Genomic DNA, 22602 nt, shown 5'->3' with positions numbered 1-22602 from the left:
CGAGTACTTTACTTCTGGCTCCTGCTGTATTTTGATGAGATCTTTGTGAAACTGCAGAACGAATTTGGGTCTAGTCAGATGCCTCCATTTAAAAATGATTTAAACACTAAAACTGTGTAACAGTAACAATACTGCATGTCTCTACTCTCAGGCCTGTGATGGGTGTGGTGCATTTGTGTTTGAGTTATGCTGTAACGGTGAGCACACTGTGTTTCTGCATGCAACAAGCATGAGGAAAAAACAAATGAATCAAAATGTTTATGCAATGCTTTTATTTCATGTTAAAGTAAAACAAGATTGTTACAAAAATACTACACAACCTTAATTCATCATATTTTTCCTGTTCTTCCCTCACAGTAGAAGCTATGGATTAGAGAACCTTTCTAAATCTTTCCCTGAATTCTAAATAAATAGTTCCCTAATTTCATAAAAAAAAATCTCTCCCTAAAATTTCTAGAAATCCTACACTGTATTTACATATTGCATACAGTGAAAAAAAGATTTTTCATCGTATACATAATCAGCAGTGCACTATACCAATAAAACTGTTGATGCACAAAAGTTTCTCAGATTTGTCTCGCAGATTCATTCATAACATTTATATTTAAATATTACAAAAATATTTCTGATTAGTGACATTATTTTCATTCATGTAATTATACAGATCAAAGAGCTTTTTTTAGCCATCAAGTTGATCTAAAGGCTTCCTTTGCACTATAACAGGGATGAGATCACGGTCATTTTTGAGGCTTGTTAGTGTGTTTGTGTCTAAAGCTTGGCTTCGATGATAACAGAAGATGCACTCAGGCTTCCATTGTGCCACTCGGAAGAATCCTGGAAATCAAAAGAGATGGGTCAGATCAGTAGTTTTTTTTTTAATGCCTTCAACACAAAAAACACAGTTTGTCTCTGTAGACTTTAGTCTGTTTGGGCTAGCTTCCACCAAAAGAGTCTCTGGAGTCATGACAAACTTTAGCCTGACACATCTGTGTACATTCTCAGTCATCCAGGTCACGGTAGTGTCTTGAAGCTCAGCTAAACGTAATGATAGCTTATGCGCATATTCATACACACTATGTAAAGAAACACCCTAAGCCAGATAAATTAGCCTATATATAGCTGAATTTGTTAAATGTGAAAGAAAAGAGTTGTGCTATGTGTTAGAGCATATCTAAGCACTGCAAAAATGTCAGTGAATATAAATAAATATAAATGTTTCACCTTTCTGTCCTTTGTTGTGTTAATACACAACAAAGGACAGAAAGGCAAAAGATGAGACGCTTCAAGTGTTAATTTTCTTTTTTGTTTACCCTTATATGTACTGTAGAAAACAATCTATGATTGGGCCACGTGCAAAGGTTTTATCACATTCCTTACTTGTAAAATGAACCTTAATTAACAGATAAGATAGGTTCAAGAGCCGTAAACCATCTGACTCTTCAAAACCTTTGTGACACTCGAGTCAAAGATGAAGCTGACTGAACACTATTATCATAAATGAGAGCAAATTTCACCGGAAACCAACAGTAAAAAACCAGCTGTGGAAATCAAGAAATACTCTCAAAGATCAAGAAAACTTAAAGATAAAATTATGTGTCTGCAGGGCAAAAAAGGGAAAGAAAATCCTCATGGCACTGCACAAACAGCAGCAGAAAGTGCGCCTCAATCCAGTGTACACTTTACATGCAACTGCAAAAATCAATGTCTGAAAGTTTTTCGCCACAATCACAACGTACTGGGAGGCAAAAACGATGCAACTGTTAAATCAGTAGAAAAGATTTCATACAAAAAAAAAAAACCTTCACAGGTTTGATTTTCTCTTAAAGAAAGGCAGAAGATCAGTTATGAAGATGGAAGATACAGGGAGTGCAGAATTATTAGGCAAATGAGTATTTAGTCCACATCATCCTCTTCATGCATGTTGTCTTACTCCAAGCTGTATAGGCTCGAAAGCCTACTACCAATTAAGCATATTAGGTGATGTGCATCTCTGTAATGAGAAGGGGTGTGGTCTAATGACATCAACACCCTATATCAGGTGTGCATAATTATTAGGCCACGTCCTTTCCTTTGACAAAATGGGTCAAAAGAAGGACTTGACAGGCTCAGAAAAGTCAAAAATAGTGAGTGCAAAGCTTCTGAAGCGTGATCATCGAACAATCAAGCGTTTCATTCAAAATAGTCAACAAGGTCGCCAGAAGCGTGTGGAAAAACCAAGGCGCAAAATAACTGCCCATGAACTGAGAAAAGTCAAGCGTGCAGCTGCCAAGATGCCACTTGCCACCAGTTTGGCCATATTTCAGAGCTGCAACATCACTGGAGTGCCCAAAAGCACAAGGTGTGCAATACTCAGAGACATGGCCAAGGTAAGAAAGGCTGAAAGACGACCACCACTGAACAAGACACACAAGCTGAAACGTCAAGACTGGGCCAAGAAATATCTCAAGACTGGTTTTTCTAAGGTTTTATGGACTGATGAAATGAGAGTGAGTCTTGATGGGCCAGATGGATGGGCCCGTGGCTGGATTGGTAAAGGGCAGAGAGCTCCAGTCCGACTCAGACGCCAGCAAGGTGGAGGTGGAGTACTGGTTTGGGCTGGTATCATCAAAGATGAGCTTGTGGGGCCTTTTCGGGTTGAGGATGGAGTCAAGCTCAACTCCCAGTCCTACTGCCAGTTTCTGGAAGACACCTTCTTCAAGCAGTGGTACAGGAAGAAGTCTGCATCCTTCAAGAAAAACATGATTTCCATGCAGGACAATGCTCCATCACACGCGTCCAAGTACTCCACAGCGTGGCTGCAAGAAAGGGTATAAAAGAAGAAAAACTAATGACATGGCCTCCTTGTTCACTTTGGTCCATCATCAAATGTGAGATTTACAAGGAGGGAAAACAGTACACCTCTCTGAACAGTGTCTGGGAGGCTGTGGTTGCTGCTGCACGCAATGTTGATGGTGAACAGATCAAAACACTGACAGAATCCATGGATGGCAGGCTTTTGAGTGTCCTTGCAAAGAAAGGTGGCTATATTGGTCGCTGATTTGTTTTTGTTTTGTTTTTGAATGTCAGAAATGTATATTTGTGAATGTGGAGATGTTATATTGGTTTCACTGGTAAAAATAAATAATTGAAATGGGTATATATTTGTTTTTTGTTACGTTGCCTAATAATTATGCACAGTAATAGTCACCTGCACACATAGATATCCCCCTAAAATAGCTAAAACTAAAAACAAACAAAAAACGACTTCCAAAAACATTCAGCTTTGATATTAATGAGTTTTTTGGGTTCATTGAGAACATGGTTGTTGTTCAATAATAAAATTATTCCTCAAAAATACAACTTGCCTAATAATTCTGCACTCCCTGTAGTAGTTAACAACATTTTCTTATTGTTAAAGACTGTAATCAGCTTAATGTTGGTTATTGCTATAATGTCATTTTTAATTTCTTTTCACATACATTACATGTTCATCGTTTTAAATAACTAAAGCAAAGATGGAGTGAAAAAAAGGATTAAGTAAAGATCCAACTAGCAAGGACTTTATTCCATTCATGTTGAGCGTCCATACTTTTAACTAGATGAAATCTCTGGTGGTATTAGTAGGATATAGGACAGCGCTGTAAGCAAGCAAAGGCAACAACAGGCAAGAACAGGAAAATTAGCAGTACTGCGCTGACTTCATCTGAAAAATCACAAACACTACGCTGTGATTCAAATCCAATCAAAGCCATGCCGCGGGCAGCAACTTCACACACTGGCCTCCTAAAACACAAGAACACTAAAGTGAATCACACAGCATGATGAGCTGTATGATCTCGTTCTTGATTTCCTACTGTGATAAGCCGCGCTGTTTTATTTCTATATGGAAGTGCCATTCGCATTTATGAGGAAAGTTTAAGCCAGTCAGCTGTTCAAAAATAGGATAGTTAGAAGTAGCTGTAATCCAATGTGAGGAAGTGTTTTGGAATCAACAGGTTCATGCAGGGGTTAATGATTACCCCCAGCTGACTTAATTGTCCTTAAGTGACTTTAGCTGATTTTAGTAGAACTGCTACTGAGAAAATCAGTAGCAGGGCTTCATGGGGAAGAATCAAAAATCACATGATTTTCATGATTGTGTAATTATGATTTCTTTTGCACGATCCTCAGAAACACATAGAGACAGTAAAACAGGTGTAACAGTGAAAAGGGTGTACAGCAGGTGCTCTTGATCAGTGGCAGTGTGTGGTGATTGCTTTGTGCTCCTACCTTTGTGCACCTTTATGATGAGCTAAGATTTGAGATTTTTTTTCATTTTTTATTTTTTTTGTGGAAGCAGAAAAGTTTTATTGATCAGGCTTGAGAAGAAGTCTGCTGCTCGGAGATTAGCGATGTGGCTCCGTAGTCTTGTCCTGACTTGTGCCTCTCCGCCTAAAACAAATGCTTTTGATCACTTCTCATTCAGTGTTTATAGAGGAGTGGGGCTCCAGTCTGGAGTGAAGTTCACCAGAATCTGATCACACATATATGTTTAGTGGTTGCTCGTGCTAATCAGCTTCAAATAGTGAGGCCGGAGTATGTACACAAAAAGCTCAGGCTTCACTGTGTTCTAAGTGCTCAGTTTTCACAAAGCTTGGCTCTGTGTTCATATTAATAATAACATAGTCATCTTAAACAGACACCTGCTATTTAAATGCTCCATTTGTGAGGGGCAGCCAATCAGAAGAAGTCTTAGTAGAGTCCAAGTATAAAAATCTTGAGCTAAAAATTTGTTTAATTTGACTCCTTTTAAGATGGCTTGAGAGACTGAAACACATTTATATATATGTGAGGAATTAAACTTTAAGCACTTATCAGCAACTTCACCACAGATCTTGGAGACCCACCCAGAAAGAGAAAGAAATGTATGGTGACAGAATGACTTAAGAACAGAAGAAAATCGCAACCATAAAGTCATAACGGCTGACAAGTTCCATAAAAGTTCACATAAGAATATTTAAATGTGCAGAGTGCCAACAGAGTCAGTGAATATTCAACAGCGTCTTTTAGCTAAACTGATGCAGACATGCAGGATCACAGAAGACAAAGGCAAAAAACAGTCCTCCTCTGTGGAGCCCGGGATGCACAGGTGACTTATCGCTCACGACAGACAAACACTTAACACATGGATCATTTTCACAGTAGACATTTTGACACACTATTAAAATATTTTATTTATGGCATCTGTTGCAGTACATGGTACTAGCCAAAGGATGAAGAATAAAATGCTTTTCCTACACTGACATGTCAAAATGTCTTCCGTGAAAAGGCCTATTTGACTTCATAGTACCACCGCTTTTGTTTCATATCCCCAACAAACAAACAAAGCGCTACACCCTTGGCTTGCTTCAAAACTTACGGCTGCTTTGGCCTGCAGGTTAGCATTTTGCCTCCTGAGATCAGACTTGATTAAAGCTGTAAAAAAAGAAAGACAGAGAGAGGGTAAGTCTGCATTAGCTGATGGATCCTCCACTGCAAACACAGAGACGAACACAAGCAAAACAGGATCGTATTACTTCACACAAGTTAAACAGTTTATTGAAACAAAGTAATAACAGTGACTATCCAGTAGGTGGCTCCTATGCACAGACACGTTCAAGTCTTAATAGTGGCATTCAAGTTAAGACACCTTGTTAACTATTTTCAAAGAGTGTGTGGCTACCAATGCAAATCTAAAAACAACTAAGCCTGCTGAGAAACTCCGGTCAAAAGCAATTATTAAAAAAAACAGCGTGATTGTAATTTAATAATTAACTTCAATTTTCATGGAAGGAGGAGACTATTTCACAAAAACAATCACAGCCTTGCCTTCTAATGGTGCCTTCATGTACGTTCATACAAAGGTTTATCACCAATCGGAGAGCAGGGCGGATTTTTTTTTGTTTGTTTGTTTTTTTACAAACATTTTGTTTTTCTTTTAAAACTTCATGACCACAACAAGAAGTTTACTCATATGAACAAAAAGCAGTTAGTGAGTCAGTCTGTTGACCTTTAAGAAGTGTCATTAAAGGTTAAGGCATTTTTAAAAAGTTAAACATTGCTGCTAAACCCATCGATGGGTCATGAAAAATCTCCTAAGTGGTTTTGAAATCACCTTTATTACCTGAAAACACACCCCTGCCGAGTGCGTGTCTGTAGAGCTATGCACTGTCTTTACTAAATGGTTCCAGGGCTTAAGAAAATGTTCACCACTCCTCCCTCTGAACAGTTTAGTTGTATACAGCTTTGTTGTTCTCTAATTTCAAAGAAAATCTCTTCCTAGCGATGATGAAGAATGACGCAGAATGCCACCTCAAGCCGCAGACTCTGTTTTATCTGAGCTGCAGACAGCCTTCTTGTAAAGGGGTGACAAATTTGTCTGTTATGTGTAAAGTGCAATAAAAAATAGCATTATGTTCTCAAGTATTCCTCCAAATTACACCATAACTAAGTCCTGCTTTCTAGGAACGTGACATTCTTACATAGGAGTATTAGTAAACTCGTAACAGGATAAAGTGACAGCAAAGACAATTCTTGTGCATTTCTGTATGTGTGACATTAAATCAGTACTCTATTATGACTCAAAACTGTGTATTTTTCACAGTCACGGAGGTCTTACCTGTCATTATTGTGCCTATCAGAAGAAAGACACACAAGAAGATGTTTCCTGCCAGCGTGCCGTAATTGTCAATGATCTTGCCTTGGCAAATGGTGAATATAATTCCGAACACCTGTGTGTGGGTGCAGAACATGGGGTAGTTAGGATTAAAGCTAGCGCTTGCACGCACCCGGGAAGGATAAAGAGCAAACCCCGTCCTTGAACTCGGTTTTTATTTTCATGCATCTTGGATCTTCTGCAGCTGGCGAATATGTTTATGCACCAGATGAAGGAAGCTCAACTACACACTGAGTTTTTGCAAATATATCACGCACAGTTGCCGTGATGTTGAGAGAATCTGTCTTGCCTGCTTATGAACAGGCATTACAAATGCATAAACAAAACTACGAAATAAATATATAAACAAGGAAGTCAAAATTGCCTCATAATGCCAAACCCCCCCACAAAAGCACGTTATTCCAAAGCAACGCCAGCCGTCAACAAAATCCCATTTTATTGTTTATATCCAAAATTCCCGTGAAAACCTGCATTTACAGTATAGTGAGTCAATTCCTCCAGAGCAACAGGCTGAATGACTCACTTTTTCCATGGAGGGAACACAGCTTACATCCATCATTTCATTGGTTCTTTTCTTCTTTTTTGCTATCACACTGAAAACATTGATCTGTACCTGTGCTGAGCAGTTGAGGAGGCCAGAAGACGTTCCCTCTGACTCTGGGTATGTCAGTTCGACTGCAAATTCAAAGCCCAGTGGCAGGTAGCCCGTCATGAAGAACCTGGACACAAGGATCCACAAAAGGGATAAAAAAGAATTTGTGAGTTTATTTAATTGCTGCTCGCTTTTTTGCTACAGTTTTATACGTGTAAATGCGTAAACAGGACACCTGCTCCGTTCAATAAAATGCCCCTTATCATGTTAGCTGACAAGTGCATGGACACTTTGTACCTACAACATTTGATTGTTCTTCCAGGAAATCAACACTCATGTTGCCTCAAGTTAATAACACTGGAGAATTTATACAGGAACAGCAGGTTTTTCAAAGCAGTCCAGTCACATCAGATTCTTTTTCTCATTCAACAGCAGGGTGTTGTTCTTCCACTAAAGTGACAGCAAGTGAAACTCAAATCAAAAGCCTCTGACATGGCTGCAATAGCAAAACACATCAGTCTGAGTCAGTAGACAGACACATTTCTTCTCTTCTGTCAATATGATACGGAGACTACAAAGCAGCAGACGCGCTGACCTTTAATGTCAAACACATTTCTTTAAAAAAATCCTGTTTAAAATAAACAAGGCTAAAGTTATGTCTGCCATAGATCATGCAGATGCACTTCCAGAGGAAAGGAATTCCAATTTGGAAGATCACTGTGTGCTGCTGAGGGTGTAATCATTTCACAGCCACATAAAGGTTAAACTGGATGAACAAGATTGTTTTTTAATTCCAAGAAGAGAGAGGCAACCCAGAGGAAACCTAGTAGATGATTTCCCCCATAAACATTTAAATGGTTTGGTTTTCCCAGTTCATAGAGGTTATGTATTTTTATTTTTGTGATCTGAAATAATCCTGCACCATTATTACTATATGACATACTCTCGCTGTCTCTATTTTTTTGTTTTGCTTTGTTTTGCTCTGCAGCATGGGCTTCCAGGAAAACATCACTGCGAGGGGGTTTTCTTGATAAAACACATTTCAGTTAAGTTAAACTAATGCACATATATGCACATATTTATGTATTTACATAAGGACATTTTTCCTTTTCTCATGAGTTTAGGTGCAAATGCAGGCCTTTGTCTAAACTTTGTAGGGTCTACATGTTTGTAGAAGCTGAAACAACCAGGGCTGTAAATTATTATTGCAAATGTCAACAGAGGTACCGGGCCAAGGGAAATGACCAGAAGCAGAATTTAGGACATGACGGAAGATTTCTGTATGGTTTAACGGCTGAATCGAAAGTGTGCACACATACTTTTATACATACTTTTAAAATGTACAAATACAATAGCCCACTCACTTGCCTACTACGGATACATTCCATATTTTGTTATTTTTGGGTTTTTTGTTTTTTTTACAGATCCACAGTATGTATCAAAATTTTTATATTCATGAGGGGCGTTTGTTCTCTCTCGATTCACAGAAATAAAGGTGTTCTGAAGTAGAATCAAAGTAGTAAATGAGTAGAAATAAAGTCCTTTAATGACATTACTTGTGTAAAAAAACAACAACAAAAAACCAAAATGTTAGAAGAAACAATAAAAGAATACCCAAGTACTCCAGCAGTGATGAAAACCACCCAGAGGTGTCCCAGGCTGAGTGTAGCAGCATAAACGATCATCCCCACCAGAGACAAGAGGTAGACTGCAAGGGTCGTCTGCCTGGGGAAAAGAAGAGCATGAGTAATACATGTCACTGTGAGCACAGCAGTGATCATTATGACTGCACACACATATGTAACAGTACGTAGTGCGGCAGTTTTGCAAGTAAAAGAAACAAAACGTAAAGCTGCAGCAAGTATTTGCCAGAAATTTAGAGAATTTCGGGTCTCTGGGGGTGGGGGGGATGGGGGCTAGAGTGTATCCCAGGTGTCATCTGGCGAGAGGCACCAGCCTATTACATAAGAGACAGGCAACCAGTGTACAGTCACCAATTAACAAACATGCATGTCTTTGGACTGTGGAAGGAAACCTTTGCACGCAGAACATGCAAAGAAAAAAAGACACCACACAGAGAGGCCCCAGTCAGCTGGAGGGTTCGAAACCAGCTCTCTCTCCTTCACTTTTTCCTCTGTGCTCCACCCACCAGACAAAACGAATGCTCCTACCTACCCTACACAGCTAACCACAAGTCATTTTTGGCTTTTAGCTTCATGTGGGCTGGCTAACTTGCTTTTCCAGGAGGGAAATCCCTCAGCTTATGTTTGTAGCACGAGGGTATACTTTTTCCCTGCATTTCATTTAATCTGTGTCTCCAAAATCTTTTATGTGTGGGCAAGACTGCTTCCTATCCTGTTTCATGTATGCCACATTTATTAATCAGAAATCTGACATAAATCAAACAAACAAAGAAAAACGGAGCAAAGTCTAACGGGCAAATGTCGAGGGATAACATTTTTAATGCCTGAGAAAAGAGGAGGTGCAAAGGTGTAGCTCAACCCTACCTCAGACAACCTGTATTAAGGCTGAACGGCTGTTATCATTTTTTTTTGTCCATTGACAGCAAAAGATTGCTGCCTGCATGGGCGTCAATGTCAATATTTTGCCACTAGGTGTGCTGTGGAGTAATCTTTTCAATAGCAGGTACCCTTTTCTGTTTGCCTTACTGTTTGTCACACAAAATAAGGCCTTTGTAAATGTATTGAGAGGAAGGAAGTGGATTCCACACCTCGTGTGAGCCCACATCTCACAGTTCAATACAATGGGCGACAAACACTGAAGGTAAACACCACCTCTGTTTGCTTCCCCTAAACACACAGTCTCAAAGAAAGCTTATTTTATACATCCAAAGCTTCATAACAAATAAATACTAAAGCATGAAAAATGCAGTCCTGTAGAACTGGTAATAATATTCAAATATAAACTGACATAAACTTATGAATGAACACCATTCATAAATATTACAATGTAATAGCATAATTACAATGTGGGGAATTATACAATAAAGCTAAACATTATTGCTTTCCCCCTCATTTGCAATACAAAGCTGTTGTAGCTACAACAGAAGGGAGTCGACTGGGTGGACACTGCTGTCACCACACAGCCTGAGAGCACATGGGGCCGGAGGAAGAGTGCAGAGGTCGCTGCCGTAGCAGGATGCTGCACCTGAATAAACAGATATAGAGACGCAACACAAGATATGCAGGACGCCAAGTTCAGAAGGGAGAAGACAATAAACAATCAGGTGCCGCAAAGTGCGTTGAGCGGGCGACCACATTCCATACGACTGCGAGCGGCGAGCCCAGGTTCGAATCTGACCTGCAGCCCTTTGCCACATGTCCTCCCCCATCTCTCTCTCCCTCTGCTTTCCTGTCCTTTCTTCACCATGTCTGTCAAAAAAGGTGAAAAAGGCCCAAAAAAACAGCACTCATTTGGCTGCTTTCTGGTGGCACGGAAAAAGTGGTAAGTTTTTAGATTATCAGCCCATCGCTTTGTTTTTTTTTTTCAGTTTCGTTACAAATAACGTTTGATTTTTATCTCCTGCTCTGCACGTCCCTTTGTCTTCTTTTTCCCAAAACACAACACCCCCTGTGGAAGAACTGCTGCTAATGTACTTTCCCTTTTCGATGTTCGCCTTACTTGTACGTTTTCGTTCTGTCCAACCAAACGCCGCAGATGAGGGAGCCGACCATCCCTGCGATGACGATGGTGAGGCCAATCCTCCCGGCGTTCACTTCTTCTCCCTAAAAAAGCCGAGAACAATGAGCAGCGCCCAAAAACTGTATATCTACAAGCATTAACTAGAGATCCACACAAGGAGGTTGCACACACCTTTTTAGTACTACAAACAGAGAAGATCGCTCCCTTTTCCTGTTGTTTAACTTATAAAATGATTTAAGAGAAATGGCACCTATGCCTTAAATATAGCATTGGTTTGAGCTTGTAAGCGAACAAACTTCCAAACTTGGTTTAGCTGTGATAAATCTGTTATTACAGTGTTGTTTATTGAACTTAAGTTACATTAGTTTATAATATTAAACCTTATACTTGACTATTTAAGTCTAACTATTCATTTGTTGAAGAGTCACTAGAGTTACAGGCAATAGAAATGATTTGAGATGAGTGCAGAGGAAACGGACATACAGGGTAATGCACGATGATCATGCGGTTCAGCAGGGTCCCGACAGCATAAAAACAACCAACGTTCAGACCTGCAAAATAGGGAATAACATCAAATAAAATCTGAAATCAGAAAAAAACACAGGACAAAAATATCTTTCACCTTCCCACTTTTCAGGAATCATGAAACTAACATCATTAACTGAATGATGAAAAAGTTTAGTAGTTGTTTCTAATAAACCTGATCGGAGTAGTTTCTAAAACGAGGATAAATGTGTACTGAATGCGTCCCCACCTAAAAAATAAAACACTACAGCAGGCTTGGGGGAACTCCAGGCCTCAAGGGCCGGTGTCCTGCAGATTTTAGACGTGTCCTTGATCCAACACAGCTGATTTAAATGTCTAAATGACCTCATCAACATGATTCATTCTCCAGAGGCCTGGTAATGAACTAATCATCTGATTAGGTGTGTTGACCCGAGGTGATATCTAAAACCTGCAGGACACCGGCCCTTGAGGCCTGGAGTTCCCCACCCCTGCACTACAGCTACAGCTCAGTTAAAGTGACAGGGACAGGTGTGATAATCAGAGAGTCAGAAACATATTAGTAGAAAGATTAGACACATGACAAGAAAACCCCAACAAAGAATGCACCTTGGGATAATATTTGTACTTTTTTTTTTTTTTTAATTTTTGTATTATTTTTGTTACTAGTATAAAATAATGAAACATATCCCTCCCAGTTTATCCAATCTCAAGATTACTGAGTTACTGGTTAAACTGTGTGCCAAAATGCAACTACATTCAATTTCCAGCAACATAAAACCTAGATTATATTTTTTTTCTTTATCTCTTCAAAAATACACTTTATCATTCCGTTTTTTGTTTGCTCAAGTAACCAAGAGCTCCCAAAAATAAATGAATTCCTATCTCAGACTCCTTCCACTTCATCAAATCTTTGATCTTCGGGATCTTAAGGTCACATTGACCGAACGCACGTGTTAAAAATTGTCAGGTTATAAATGAACTTTGGAGCTCTTAGGGTAAATCCAATTTATCTTCTCGAGGAATACTGTCATAGCTGATGACTGAGGACTACGTAATCTGCGATAAGATAAACACCATTGCACTACGAAGGGAATTTTCAGGTGTGATTCTACCCGATATCTGTGGAGGAATCACCACAGATGACATCATTTTCACTTGGGATGGCTTGTTCAACCATGGTTATGGGAATTTATACTACCTTAGTAAAAATCCGCCTTCTAAAAACATTTAACATATTTTCATGAATTTCTAATGTTGAATTATGCAACGTACGATTTAATGTCTTTTAGCCCGTTCTAAAAGGTTAATGACAACATAATTTAACAAAAATTTGGAGAACAGTAATGACAAACCATAGGTGACGACGAGGAGCATGAAGGGCTTGTTGCGCAGCAGGTTTCGGATGGAGGCTATGTAGGAGTACTGCTCTGGTGGAATGCTGCGAGCTGTGGCCTGGGCCTGAGTCGGTGGAATTTTAGGACGCTCCTGGAAAACTGACATGTGGAAAGATCGACAACAGTGTGAAACACAGTAAACAGCAGCAGTCTGCACACTTACAATGAAAACTGGAAAGCAATAAGAAGCAACTCTACTGGTGGATATGTCCACCTGTAATATTCAAAGGATCAATCAATGCTAAGTGGTAGAAATAAGTTCAGGGTTATATTTCCTCCCTAGGGCCACAGGCTTCTTCCTGGAAGGAGCCAGTGACACATTCAGGCAAGACTGGACAGGCTCTAACGCCTCTATGTAACCCACTATACTCTCATTTGCTCCAGTGAAAATCAGCTACTGTCTGGTGTTGAAGACATCTTGGTGGAGCTACGTGCCCCCGGCCTTGTAGGGATAAACAGATGTGTGTTTTTGTATTTCTTGTAACTGAACCAGGGACACCTTTTTTCCTTCTGGCAAATCTCACATGAGGGTCTGTGTACAGTAAGCTATTTTCACTAATCCTCCAAAAGTGTCCTACTCTTTTACACAGTTGATCTGCCAATGGTGGTGATGAGACTGAAATTATACCGTGATCTCAACTGCTGTATGCGTAGTCATCACTGCACATGGAAGAATGCAAATTTCTATTCAAATAACCTTTGGAGTTCTCAGACTGATCACAGGTAAAATTTCCTATATGGCTTGGATTTCATCGTCATGGTAATTCTCCTTTTTCAGTGAACAGTAAGTAGTCATATGTCAAAGCAGACGGTCTCCAAGTTTAACTTATACGATTGTTTTAAAGAAAGGCAGAAGCTAAGCATCTTCTCTCACCTCACAGTTTATGCAAATTTCTCAATCCTGGGACTCTGTCTGCCCTGCTGACTCACAGCCCTTTTGCAGGACTACAGATGGTCCTGCCAGCAGGACAACCCTCACACATGGCATCTTGCATATATGCATGAGGGTGAGCTAGTATATATGTGTCATTAAACTACTGCAGCCACCTGGTGTCAAGTTTCACACTAGAGTAACCAGGAACAGCATAAGTCACATCCCTTGCTTGCTAAAATGTCAGCAGATCCAAAAATCAAGGCCCTACAATAAAACATTTTCCTTTTTTATAACTGTGCACAGTGTTGCCACTTCAGGCCTCCAAAAATATATATATAATGGGAAAAAAAACCTCCTCTGCCACCCTGGGATGAGTTATATGTGTTGAAATCACATAGCAACATTTGTGACTCAAAAATTGAGCCAGTACAGAAGTGCCAAATCACAAGCACTTCACAAGTTATAATGTTGTGAAATTGTGGGTAATGGGTAACTTGTAGCAGAAAAAAATGACCCCATTTGGGTGTAAAGTTGCCAAACTTTTGAAGCATTTTTATTAAATATTAACAGTTATTCAAAGTATGCAGTTTTTATGTTCTGGTGGCCACTGAAATTAGAATTATGGCACTTTCCACATTCAAGTAGATAAGTCTGGATTTGAGGCAACATGTCTGCCAAGCTGTACTGCTTGTGTCTAGGCCTTTGAAACTAAAAGGCACTGCATGGAGCTTAGCTGAGTTTTTCCGGGAAGAATATTTGTTTTAAGTCTGTTTTTTGATAGCCAAAGGTAGGGGCTCAGGGGGTTGGGAAGCGTATCTGTAACCGGAAGGTCGCCGGTTCAATCCCTGGGCTCTCTGTCCTGGGCATTGTGTCCTTGGGCAAGACACTTTACCCTACCGCCTACTGGTGTTGGCCAGAGGGGCTGATGGCACGGTACGGCAGCCTCGCTTCTGTAAGTCTGCCGCAGGGCAGCTGTGGCTACAATCATAGCTTGCCTACACAAGTGTGTGAATGAATAGTGGCATTGTAAAGGGCTTTGGGTGCCTTGAAAAAGGGCTATATAAATCCAATCCATTATTATATCATAATAACTTTTAAAGTTAGCTTACTTCTGCCACAGAAAAAAGTTATTTCTAAGTACGTTTAAATTTCAAGGTACGCAAGTGGAACTTTTTGAGATATGTAACTTTGGGTTATTGAGTCAAATTTTCTAGATAGGTAGACAGTAAGTCAAAATTTTCATCAACACCTTATGAAGCAAGCTTGCAAGCTAGCTAGTGCTAGCTCAAAAATATGCATGTCCTCTTATCCAAATATGGCCATATTCATCTTCAGAACCAAAAACAAAACTACAATGTCACAGTAATAATGCCAAAATAAAAAAGCTGCAAATATAAAGTTTTTCACAATAGCTCGCTTTAAAAAAATGTAAATGCTAGCCCGCAAACAAGCTATTTTTTTTTTTTATATATATACAAGAGATTTATTGTGTGTTATCATACACATAATACTTGACAGTTGTCTTCATATTGAAAATGATTTAACCACTGGTCATGAGGAATGTGCCCACATTGCTTGAGGGCTGTGTGCTATATTGAATGTGATACAACCACTGGTCACAAAGAATAAATTGCATGTGGTTGGTGACTGGTTCCTTAAGGTTGCTGGTTCATGGTGGATGAAATCGATCACAAAGACAGTGCTGCAACAAATCCTCCTTGGCAGTGATTTGGGTTCCATTAGTTACAAGGAAGATGTCAACTTGTCTGACAAATTACACGCTAACTACTAGTTAAGCAGTAGCACTATTTTACAAAGTGCAACACAAACAAGAAATAGGAAATCTTTGCTTTATATGCAGAAGTTGTGCCTCTGGGCTTTATGTTTTAAAAGGAGTAACTTGTCCTTTGAAGGGAAGCAGTCTCTCTTTCCAGTTTGTCTTGCACCGTTTTCTTTCCTTGGAGAGTAGCTGGAGAGTGTTTACAGACAAGTTGATGTGTTTCGTGCAAACTACGGCCCACTGAAGCATTTTTCTAGTGACCAAAGCAATTGCAAGAAGGTTTTCTTCAGCCAGTCAGGAAATACATATTTCTCCCTAGCGATCAGAGTTTGTCAGGTGGTCACAGGCCAGTTCCTAGGCCTGTATGACTAGTGTCTAATTCACTTGACCCTACACTGTTGCACATGTCACGTAGTTTGCGGTCATGTGACTGGAAAACTTAATAAGCTACACTAATAATGGTTGGATATTTTGAGAATACACTTTGAGAAGATGAGATGATCAGTGTCACTTGTGTCTGTATGTAGCTGAAGCAAGAAAACAACCAAACACAAGTACCTGTAAGAAATGTTAAAAAAAATAAATAAAACTGCAATTACTGACCTCAACTGAGCCAGTTCAAGCACATTAAACACAAAAATCCCTCTGAAACGTCAGATGACATTATTTGGGCAAATAATAATGTATAAATTAACAAAAGTGCTGGTAGGGGAATTTACTCAACTTGCAGCCATCTTGCAGCTACACATTCACCCAGTGATTAACCTAAACTATCTACCTCCAGCCTCGTATTTACCATAAACAGAGGCATTGTGAGTCCTCCTACCTTACTCTAGGAACCATAAATAACTGTTTAGTGGGTCACAGGCAAATTTGACACAGCGAGAGTCAATTATGTAGCGTACTTATGAACACAAACACCATGTGACTGACCGAACAGTCACATAAGCACTGAATAAGCTGAGGTTTGCATTTCATAGTGCTTCATTAACAACAGCAGACTATAGCCAAAGCACTAACACTGACTGTATAGTCAGTCTAAATGCTGTGCATGGTACTACTAGGAAATTCCTTCACAAGCATCCTTTTGTGTTTAGGAATGCAGAATGCTTATGAGGAACGCCAGCCTCCGTCGTTGCCCCCCGCCCCTCCCTACCCCGCTGCAGGAAAACAGCATATTCATACATGCTCCTTATAGCAAGTCAGTGTTTTTAAAAGTAAAAGATATTTATTGCATTTTGATTAAACACTCGTACTGTTATTTTATCTTATCCATAAATGGCACAGCACATGATTCTGGGTTTCACAACAAATGCCACATTTGAAGGGGAATCATATATAAAGACACAGCAAAGCATTTTTTCCTCATCAATCACATGCTGTTTGTCATGTCACTTCCTTCTGCCACAAAGTGCTGAGTTCTCTTTTTCTTATGTCCATAGCTCAAATGACTTATGATGGATTTCAGTACACTTCTGACGACCTTACTTGTGCTACAATAATATCTTTTTTTATGAAAGTCCCCTTTTAACTAAGGTTTTGTGTTGTACGTGCATCCATGTCAGCACTTTTTTTGGTCCACTGAATGGTGCTTCTTGTCAAGAGTGTAAGTTTGGTGTAAATTAAAACCTTCATGAGGTCAGCCTACTCAATAAGAAATTCCCACGGGCATGAAGTAGGAAAAAACCTCATACAATACATGTCAAAATGCCCGAGCCTTTTATAGCAGACAGGAGCGAAAGCACCACCGAATGTCACTCTTTAACCATTCACAAAAAATCCTCGGTTACACGGTACAGTAACATCATTTTCATGCAATTTTATGTAAATTCGAAAACCTGACGGGAAAAAAACGCTTCTGTGCTTCATGATGTCTAGCCATGCGGAAAGTTTCATTTTATATGCAGAGGCGTTGAGGACACAGTTTTTACTACGGTGGAGGTTGTGTAGAGTTTCTTTCGTGCTGCACAAAGCAGCTAGAAATCGTGTTTGAAATAATAATGAACCACAGGCTTCAACTCTTTTCTTTGAAAATGCATTGTATCGAAAACCCTGACCCCCACCGGAAGATGAGTATTAAGGGTTTCAGTGCAACCAACATAATATACCCAATAATTTGGTTTTGCTGTGAAGACACCAAGAGATTACACATATAACCCAAGCTGTCTGTGTAGCTAGAAACCACCGGAACGAAATAAGAAAGTACCATCTTTGTGATTTTTGTTATTTTTTCGTGATTACCTTACCGAAGACAACAAGGACGAAGAGTAAAGTAGCCACTCCTGCCGTTATGTAGAACATGATTCGGATGTGGTGAGCCAGCTCATCCATGTCGTCCACATTAGGCACCAGGATAGGAGGCACAAGGAACCCGATTGCAATACCCAGCTGCAGGACGATGGAAGAATTTAACAGAATTAGAAGAAAACAAGTGCCACAAACAGTTTTCACTAAATTAAAACACTGAAAATCTTAGCTTTTTTAGCCCATTATTTCCATGTCTTCTACATGCCTTGTAACTTTACACAGTGCGTATTAAAAAGTTTTAATACTTGTTATTTGCCTTGAATGATTCTATTTAGAACAGGCTCCTCTATTCCAGGGAGGTTTTTTGCTGAGTTTGCAAAATGTCACATATGGTATACCCCGCTTTGCTGAACCTGATGACCTGAGTCTGCAACTGACCTCAGACCTCCTGCTCAGATGTTTTCTATTTGTGTCTGTAGAGGACTTCTTGGGTTTTCTTTTTGTGTGATTTAGGAAAATAAGATAAGGCCTCGCTGTTTCATTTTAGACCGAAGGCGAAAGAGTTTCAGTCGCCTTCTTGAGAAGCAAAAGTAGACTGAAGTAATTGTACACAGAGCTGGATGACATCACTTATGACATTGATATCAAAGCTCCAATAAATCCGAAGAAGACATTTGAGCCTAGAATTTTATTTAACTAGTTACATTATAACTTAGTTTAAAATCAGATTTAGAGCACACAACTTGAAGATTTGGACGACCTTTAAAAGTGAATTGGTGCAGCGATTAGCAGTCGTATGTGACCCTGACATCCAGTCTGCCCTGCATAATTTACAGGCAGCTGTCAGACAGCTCTGACCTCACTATACAGACCCTCCTGTGGCAAAAAAAAAAAAAGAGATGCTGAATACTGACAGAGTTCACACAAACCTGGTTTCCCAGAACTCCTATGGAGCAAGCGGTGGAAACTTCTTTCTCTCCAAACCACACAGAGGCAAGGTATGAAGGAATACCGAGGATAAACACTGTGGCTACTGAGCACACAAACTGGCCAAAAAAGGTCACTGGGAAAGTATCTGGACTGGCACTACCGATTTTTATCCAAGCGCCAATGCAGTTAAAGGCTGACCCGACGAGGACAACATCCCGGATGCCCCTGTTGTCCAAGAACCAGAGGATGGGCAGAATAAGTGGAATGTAAGTGAGCAGATAAATCATGGCCAACCAATCAATAGCCAGAGCATCAATGTTGTAGAAACGCATGAATATGTTGCTAATAATGCCATACTGTAGCCACATGAAGGCATTGCTTGCTGAGACAAAACTGAAGAGAAACAGCATGAACCAACGACGGTGATACAGCTTGGTCTCAACTTTTGGGGCCAAATCCGACTGGTCACCCAAAGTCTCCATGTGTAAGCAGGACCCTGTGGAGACCGCTCTGCCAAAAGGCTCTGGACTCCATTGCAGTGATGAAAAGCCTGGAGCAAGATTCTTTGCAGCCTTGGAACACAGCCATTCTTCACCGCTGAGCTCCGAATTTGCACGGTCCCCTTTCAAAGTATTGTTTTGCGGCATTTCAACTGTCCTGAAACGGGCCCCCCGAAATGTTCGAGACCAGAGGTCTCAAGATTCAAGAGCTTGTGTCCTAACAGCTTACTGTCCTCTGTTCAAACTGCCTGCAGTAGAGAGATGCCAGAGAGCGAGAGCAGCTGGAATTAGTGTTGCCTTACTGGTGTCCCAGGTCCCTTCGCATGTGATGACACTGTGCTCCTTTACCCCATGTCCACATATTTATTACACCCAGTCCTGTCATGTGATGTTAATATAGGATGTTAATATCTTCCATTAACTAACTAATAACTGAGAAAAACATGTTCCTCTGTTGAACTTTAACCATTTTTCTTGTTAAAGTTCACCCATTTCAGTTTTTCGGTTAATATTTCAAAGTCTTAGTTATTGTTCACTCTGAAGTATCTGTTTTCTGTTGGGGAAAATACCAAGAATTCTCCAATCTTTCAGGTTTTTTTGCATGCAAACTGTTTAAAATTTATACTGCAGAACAGACTTGGAGAAACAAACTGCTCATCCAGCATTGCGGGCACTAAATGTGTAACCTTATGTAACAAACCATTTAGATGATTATGATATTATGATGATTATGATGATTATGAATATGATTATACTACTGTGATAGGATGAAAAGCACTGATATCCAGGCAGTTTAGAATGAATCCAATTAAAAGTATTGGAGGGTTAGACAGTGGTCTAATCAGGTTTTTAAGCATCTGTTATGTTTGTGTTTTATAAAAGAGACAAAAAAAGTAAATTGAGTTTATTTGGGAGGTGTTTGCAGATTCCCAGATTGCGAACAACAGTTTGTTCTTAGTTATTCAGACTGTATCCAACTGTTTCCCAGTAAGAAATGATGACATTTCAGTGATATTTGCTTGGAGTTGATGTTAATGTGACTCAAGCGTTGCTTGTTCAGAAACTTTTAGTGTTAAGTCTGATACTTTGGTATTTCATGATACCAAAGGCACACTGCTGATCTTTGCACTCCTTTGTGCTGATTTGACAGCTCACGTGATTTTCAACTGCCCTGTTGCTCCTAATTTATAGCGGTACATCGGCAGCTCATGAACTCTTTTATGAGGGGGTATATTTTTTGTAAAAAAGCAAAACAACATTAAAACAAAATGGAAAAAATATATATAGTTGGTTAACTCTTGCTTACATGAAGTGCTCAATATTTATTATTTCATATGTACATTCACATTCAAAACAGTCTCCTCGTGAATGCTTCTACACCTCTGAATTTGTTTTCTACACTAATGGATTTTTAGCTCATCTTTAGTCCAATGCAGTGCTATCTATCTATGCATGCGTTCATGCCGCTGAGTACAGTACTTTCTGACCAGACTTTTGCCCTAGGTTTATCTATTACATAATGCACTGCTGTCTGAGGGTAATAGTAGATTCAACGGAGCTTGTAATTCATGTCTCCCCTAAGTCATGCCATTGGACACATAAAGGCAGATAAAGGTGTACATATATATATATATATATATATATATATATATATATATATATATATATATATATATATATATATATATATATATATATATATATATATATATATATATAGTTGTTGTCTTTTGGGATGGGGATTACTATTACTATTACTCTCCTGAAAGTGGAAGAGTCTGGGAAACTTTTTGTCGCTCATTAAAAAGTTACATATAAATTAGGACACATAGTTTTTGTTGTTGTAGCTCTTTGTTTTGTCTTGCATGTCAGTCCACGCTGTGTGCATTGTTGCTGTCCCACATCCCCAGCATCCAGTACTGTTGCTTGGTGATGCACTATGGTCACTTAAACGTGCGTAATTACGCAAACGTGCTTGGAGATATGGCAGGGTCCAAGTTATAAGCATTATTAGCCTAAACATAGGATCCATACATTCTCAAGTAGGTTAAACGTTAATTTAACCTACTTTCCAACTATAGGACGGCCTTTGCATCGAACACCCTACCTGATTCCCGAAGACTCCGATGGAGCATGCAGTGGACACTTCCTCTGAACCAAACCACACCGACGCGATTCTAGATGGCATCCCGAGGATGAAGACCTGCGCGAAAGAGCAGCAAAACTGTCCCAGGAATGTCACGTAGAACAGGTTGGGTCTGACGCTGGCCACTTTGATCCACGTCCCCGCGCAGTTGAGCGCCGTGGCGACGAGGGCGATGACCCGGAGCCCTTTTTTGTCCAGCAGCCAGGTTACCGGGAAGATGAAGGGAATGTATGTGAGCATGTAGATCATAGACATCCAGTCTATGGTGAAATCATCGACGCTGTAGAACTTGGTGAAAATGTTGCTGATAATGCTGTACTGTATCCATTGGTAAGAGTTGCTCAGCGAATATAAGCTGAACAAGAAGACGATCACCCATCGTCGGTGGTAAAGACGGGTAGCTTGCAGTCCTTCGCTGCCGTTCCCTTCACTTGAGACGTCGCTGGGCTTCGCAGCGTCGCCCCCCTCCAGCTTGACATGGTTGTCAGAGTCCGCCTTCCACACACTCTGATCCTCGTTTGGTTTAGTGTCTTCCAGCGCTTGTTTCTCACTCATGTTCCTCTAGGTCTCCTCAGTAATACTCATCGGGAATAAACTTGGCACTCAGCTGCTGTGGTTTTGTTAACCCACACTCAACAAAAGTGAAAGAACCTGAATTCGCTCTTTTTTCATTGAGGAACATTCAGCGCTTTAGGAAAGTCTAACCTACCGTAAAAGAAAATCAGGCCTAACACGATATGTATTCAGCAGCAGAAGCTCCCTTTCCACTCTGTTTTACATAAATATATATGCTTAGAAAGAGAAAAAGTTTTTAAAAGAGGCGAGCTTCCAATGTTTTTGCGGCTGTCTCCAAAATCTATCGGTTCATTTCCTCCCGGCTGAGCACTGAAGATATTTTTGGTACCCGAACTTTCACCCAGATCCTGGGAAAGTTAACAAACTTTGAGCTGCAGATGATTTAATGCCAGTTTAATAGTTATCTGAAGTTTAGTTTCCCGATCGGTACCACGTGTCGGAGAGCCGGCTACTATAACCCTCCACCCGGACTTAAAAGACCGCGTTGGGATCTTGAAACGAACTCGGTAAGCTCATGCACAAGGGCGGAGTTTTAGATAAAACTCTTCTCTCCCTCCGTGGTATCTGAACACGCTGTAACATCGAGATTATAGACACTAACGCGCATAATTGCGCGTCATTTGTTCTCTGGTATCTTAGTAGTGTGTGAACTATAAAACATGCTGGTAATCATCACTTTTATTGCAGTTGTTTACTCTAAAAGCATTGCAGATAACATCA

At 40.0% G+C, this 22602-nt stretch overlaps 1 protein-coding gene and 1 pseudogene across 4 annotated transcripts; both read right to left on the bottom strand.

Moving 5' to 3' along the window:
- Window positions 1-255: 255 nt before the first annotated feature.
- On the bottom strand, window positions 256-22402 carry flvcr2b (FLVCR choline and putative heme transporter 2b). Of its 3 annotated transcripts, XR_003274635.2 has the most exons (11): window positions 21268-22402; window positions 17730-17871; window positions 12788-12928; window positions 11412-11479; window positions 10908-11011; window positions 8880-8990; window positions 7287-7392; window positions 6617-6728; window positions 5378-5433; window positions 4249-4410; window positions 256-834 (listed from the first exon to the last, which is right to left on the bottom strand). XR_003274635.2 is itself a non-coding variant. In XM_026194752.2 (10 exons), the coding sequence occupies exons 1-10, from the start codon at window positions 21859-21861 to the stop codon at window positions 769-771; spliced, it is 1500 nt and encodes a 499-aa protein (XP_026050537.1). In that variant the 5' UTR covers window positions 21862-22402; the 3' UTR covers window positions 256-768. The 3 variants fall into 3 exon arrangements, 2 of the variants coding, with proteins under 2 accessions (XP_026050537.1, XP_026050536.1); XM_026194752.2 differs by lacking the exon at window positions 4249-4410; XM_026194751.2 differs by lacking the exon at window positions 256-834 and having other exon boundaries at window positions 4103-4410.
- LOC145420294 (choline/ethanolamine transporter flvcr2b pseudogene) lies at window positions 18411-20434 on the bottom strand (annotated as a pseudogene). Its single transcript, XR_013901588.1, has one exon. The product of XR_013901588.1 is annotated as a choline/ethanolamine transporter flvcr2b pseudogene (transcript).
- Window positions 22403-22602: the final 200 nt, after the last annotated feature.

The sequence above is a fragment of the Astatotilapia calliptera genome, chromosome 15 (genome assembly GCF_964374335.1).
Source record: "Astatotilapia calliptera chromosome 15, fAstCal68.1, whole genome shotgun sequence".
Lineage (NCBI taxonomy): Eukaryota > Metazoa > Chordata > Actinopteri > Cichliformes > Cichlidae > Astatotilapia > Astatotilapia calliptera.
This window is presented reverse-complemented; position numbering and strand designations above follow the sequence as displayed.

Excerpts from the sequence above, each read along its gene's own strand:
- flvcr2b (XM_026194751.2), bottom strand. The coding sequence starts at position 21,861 with ATGAGTGAGAAACAAGCGCTGGAAGACACTAAACCAAACGAGGATCAG. Across the intron at positions 12,929-17,729 it reads CTTCGTCCTTGTTGTCTTCG|TTTTCCAGGAGCGTCCTAAA; the intron begins GTAAGGTAATCA and ends TCCACATGTCAG. Across the intron at positions 7,393-8,879 it reads ATCACTGCTGGAGTACTTGG|GTTCTTCATGACGGGCTACC; the intron begins GTATTCTTTTAT and ends CCTTGTGTCCAG.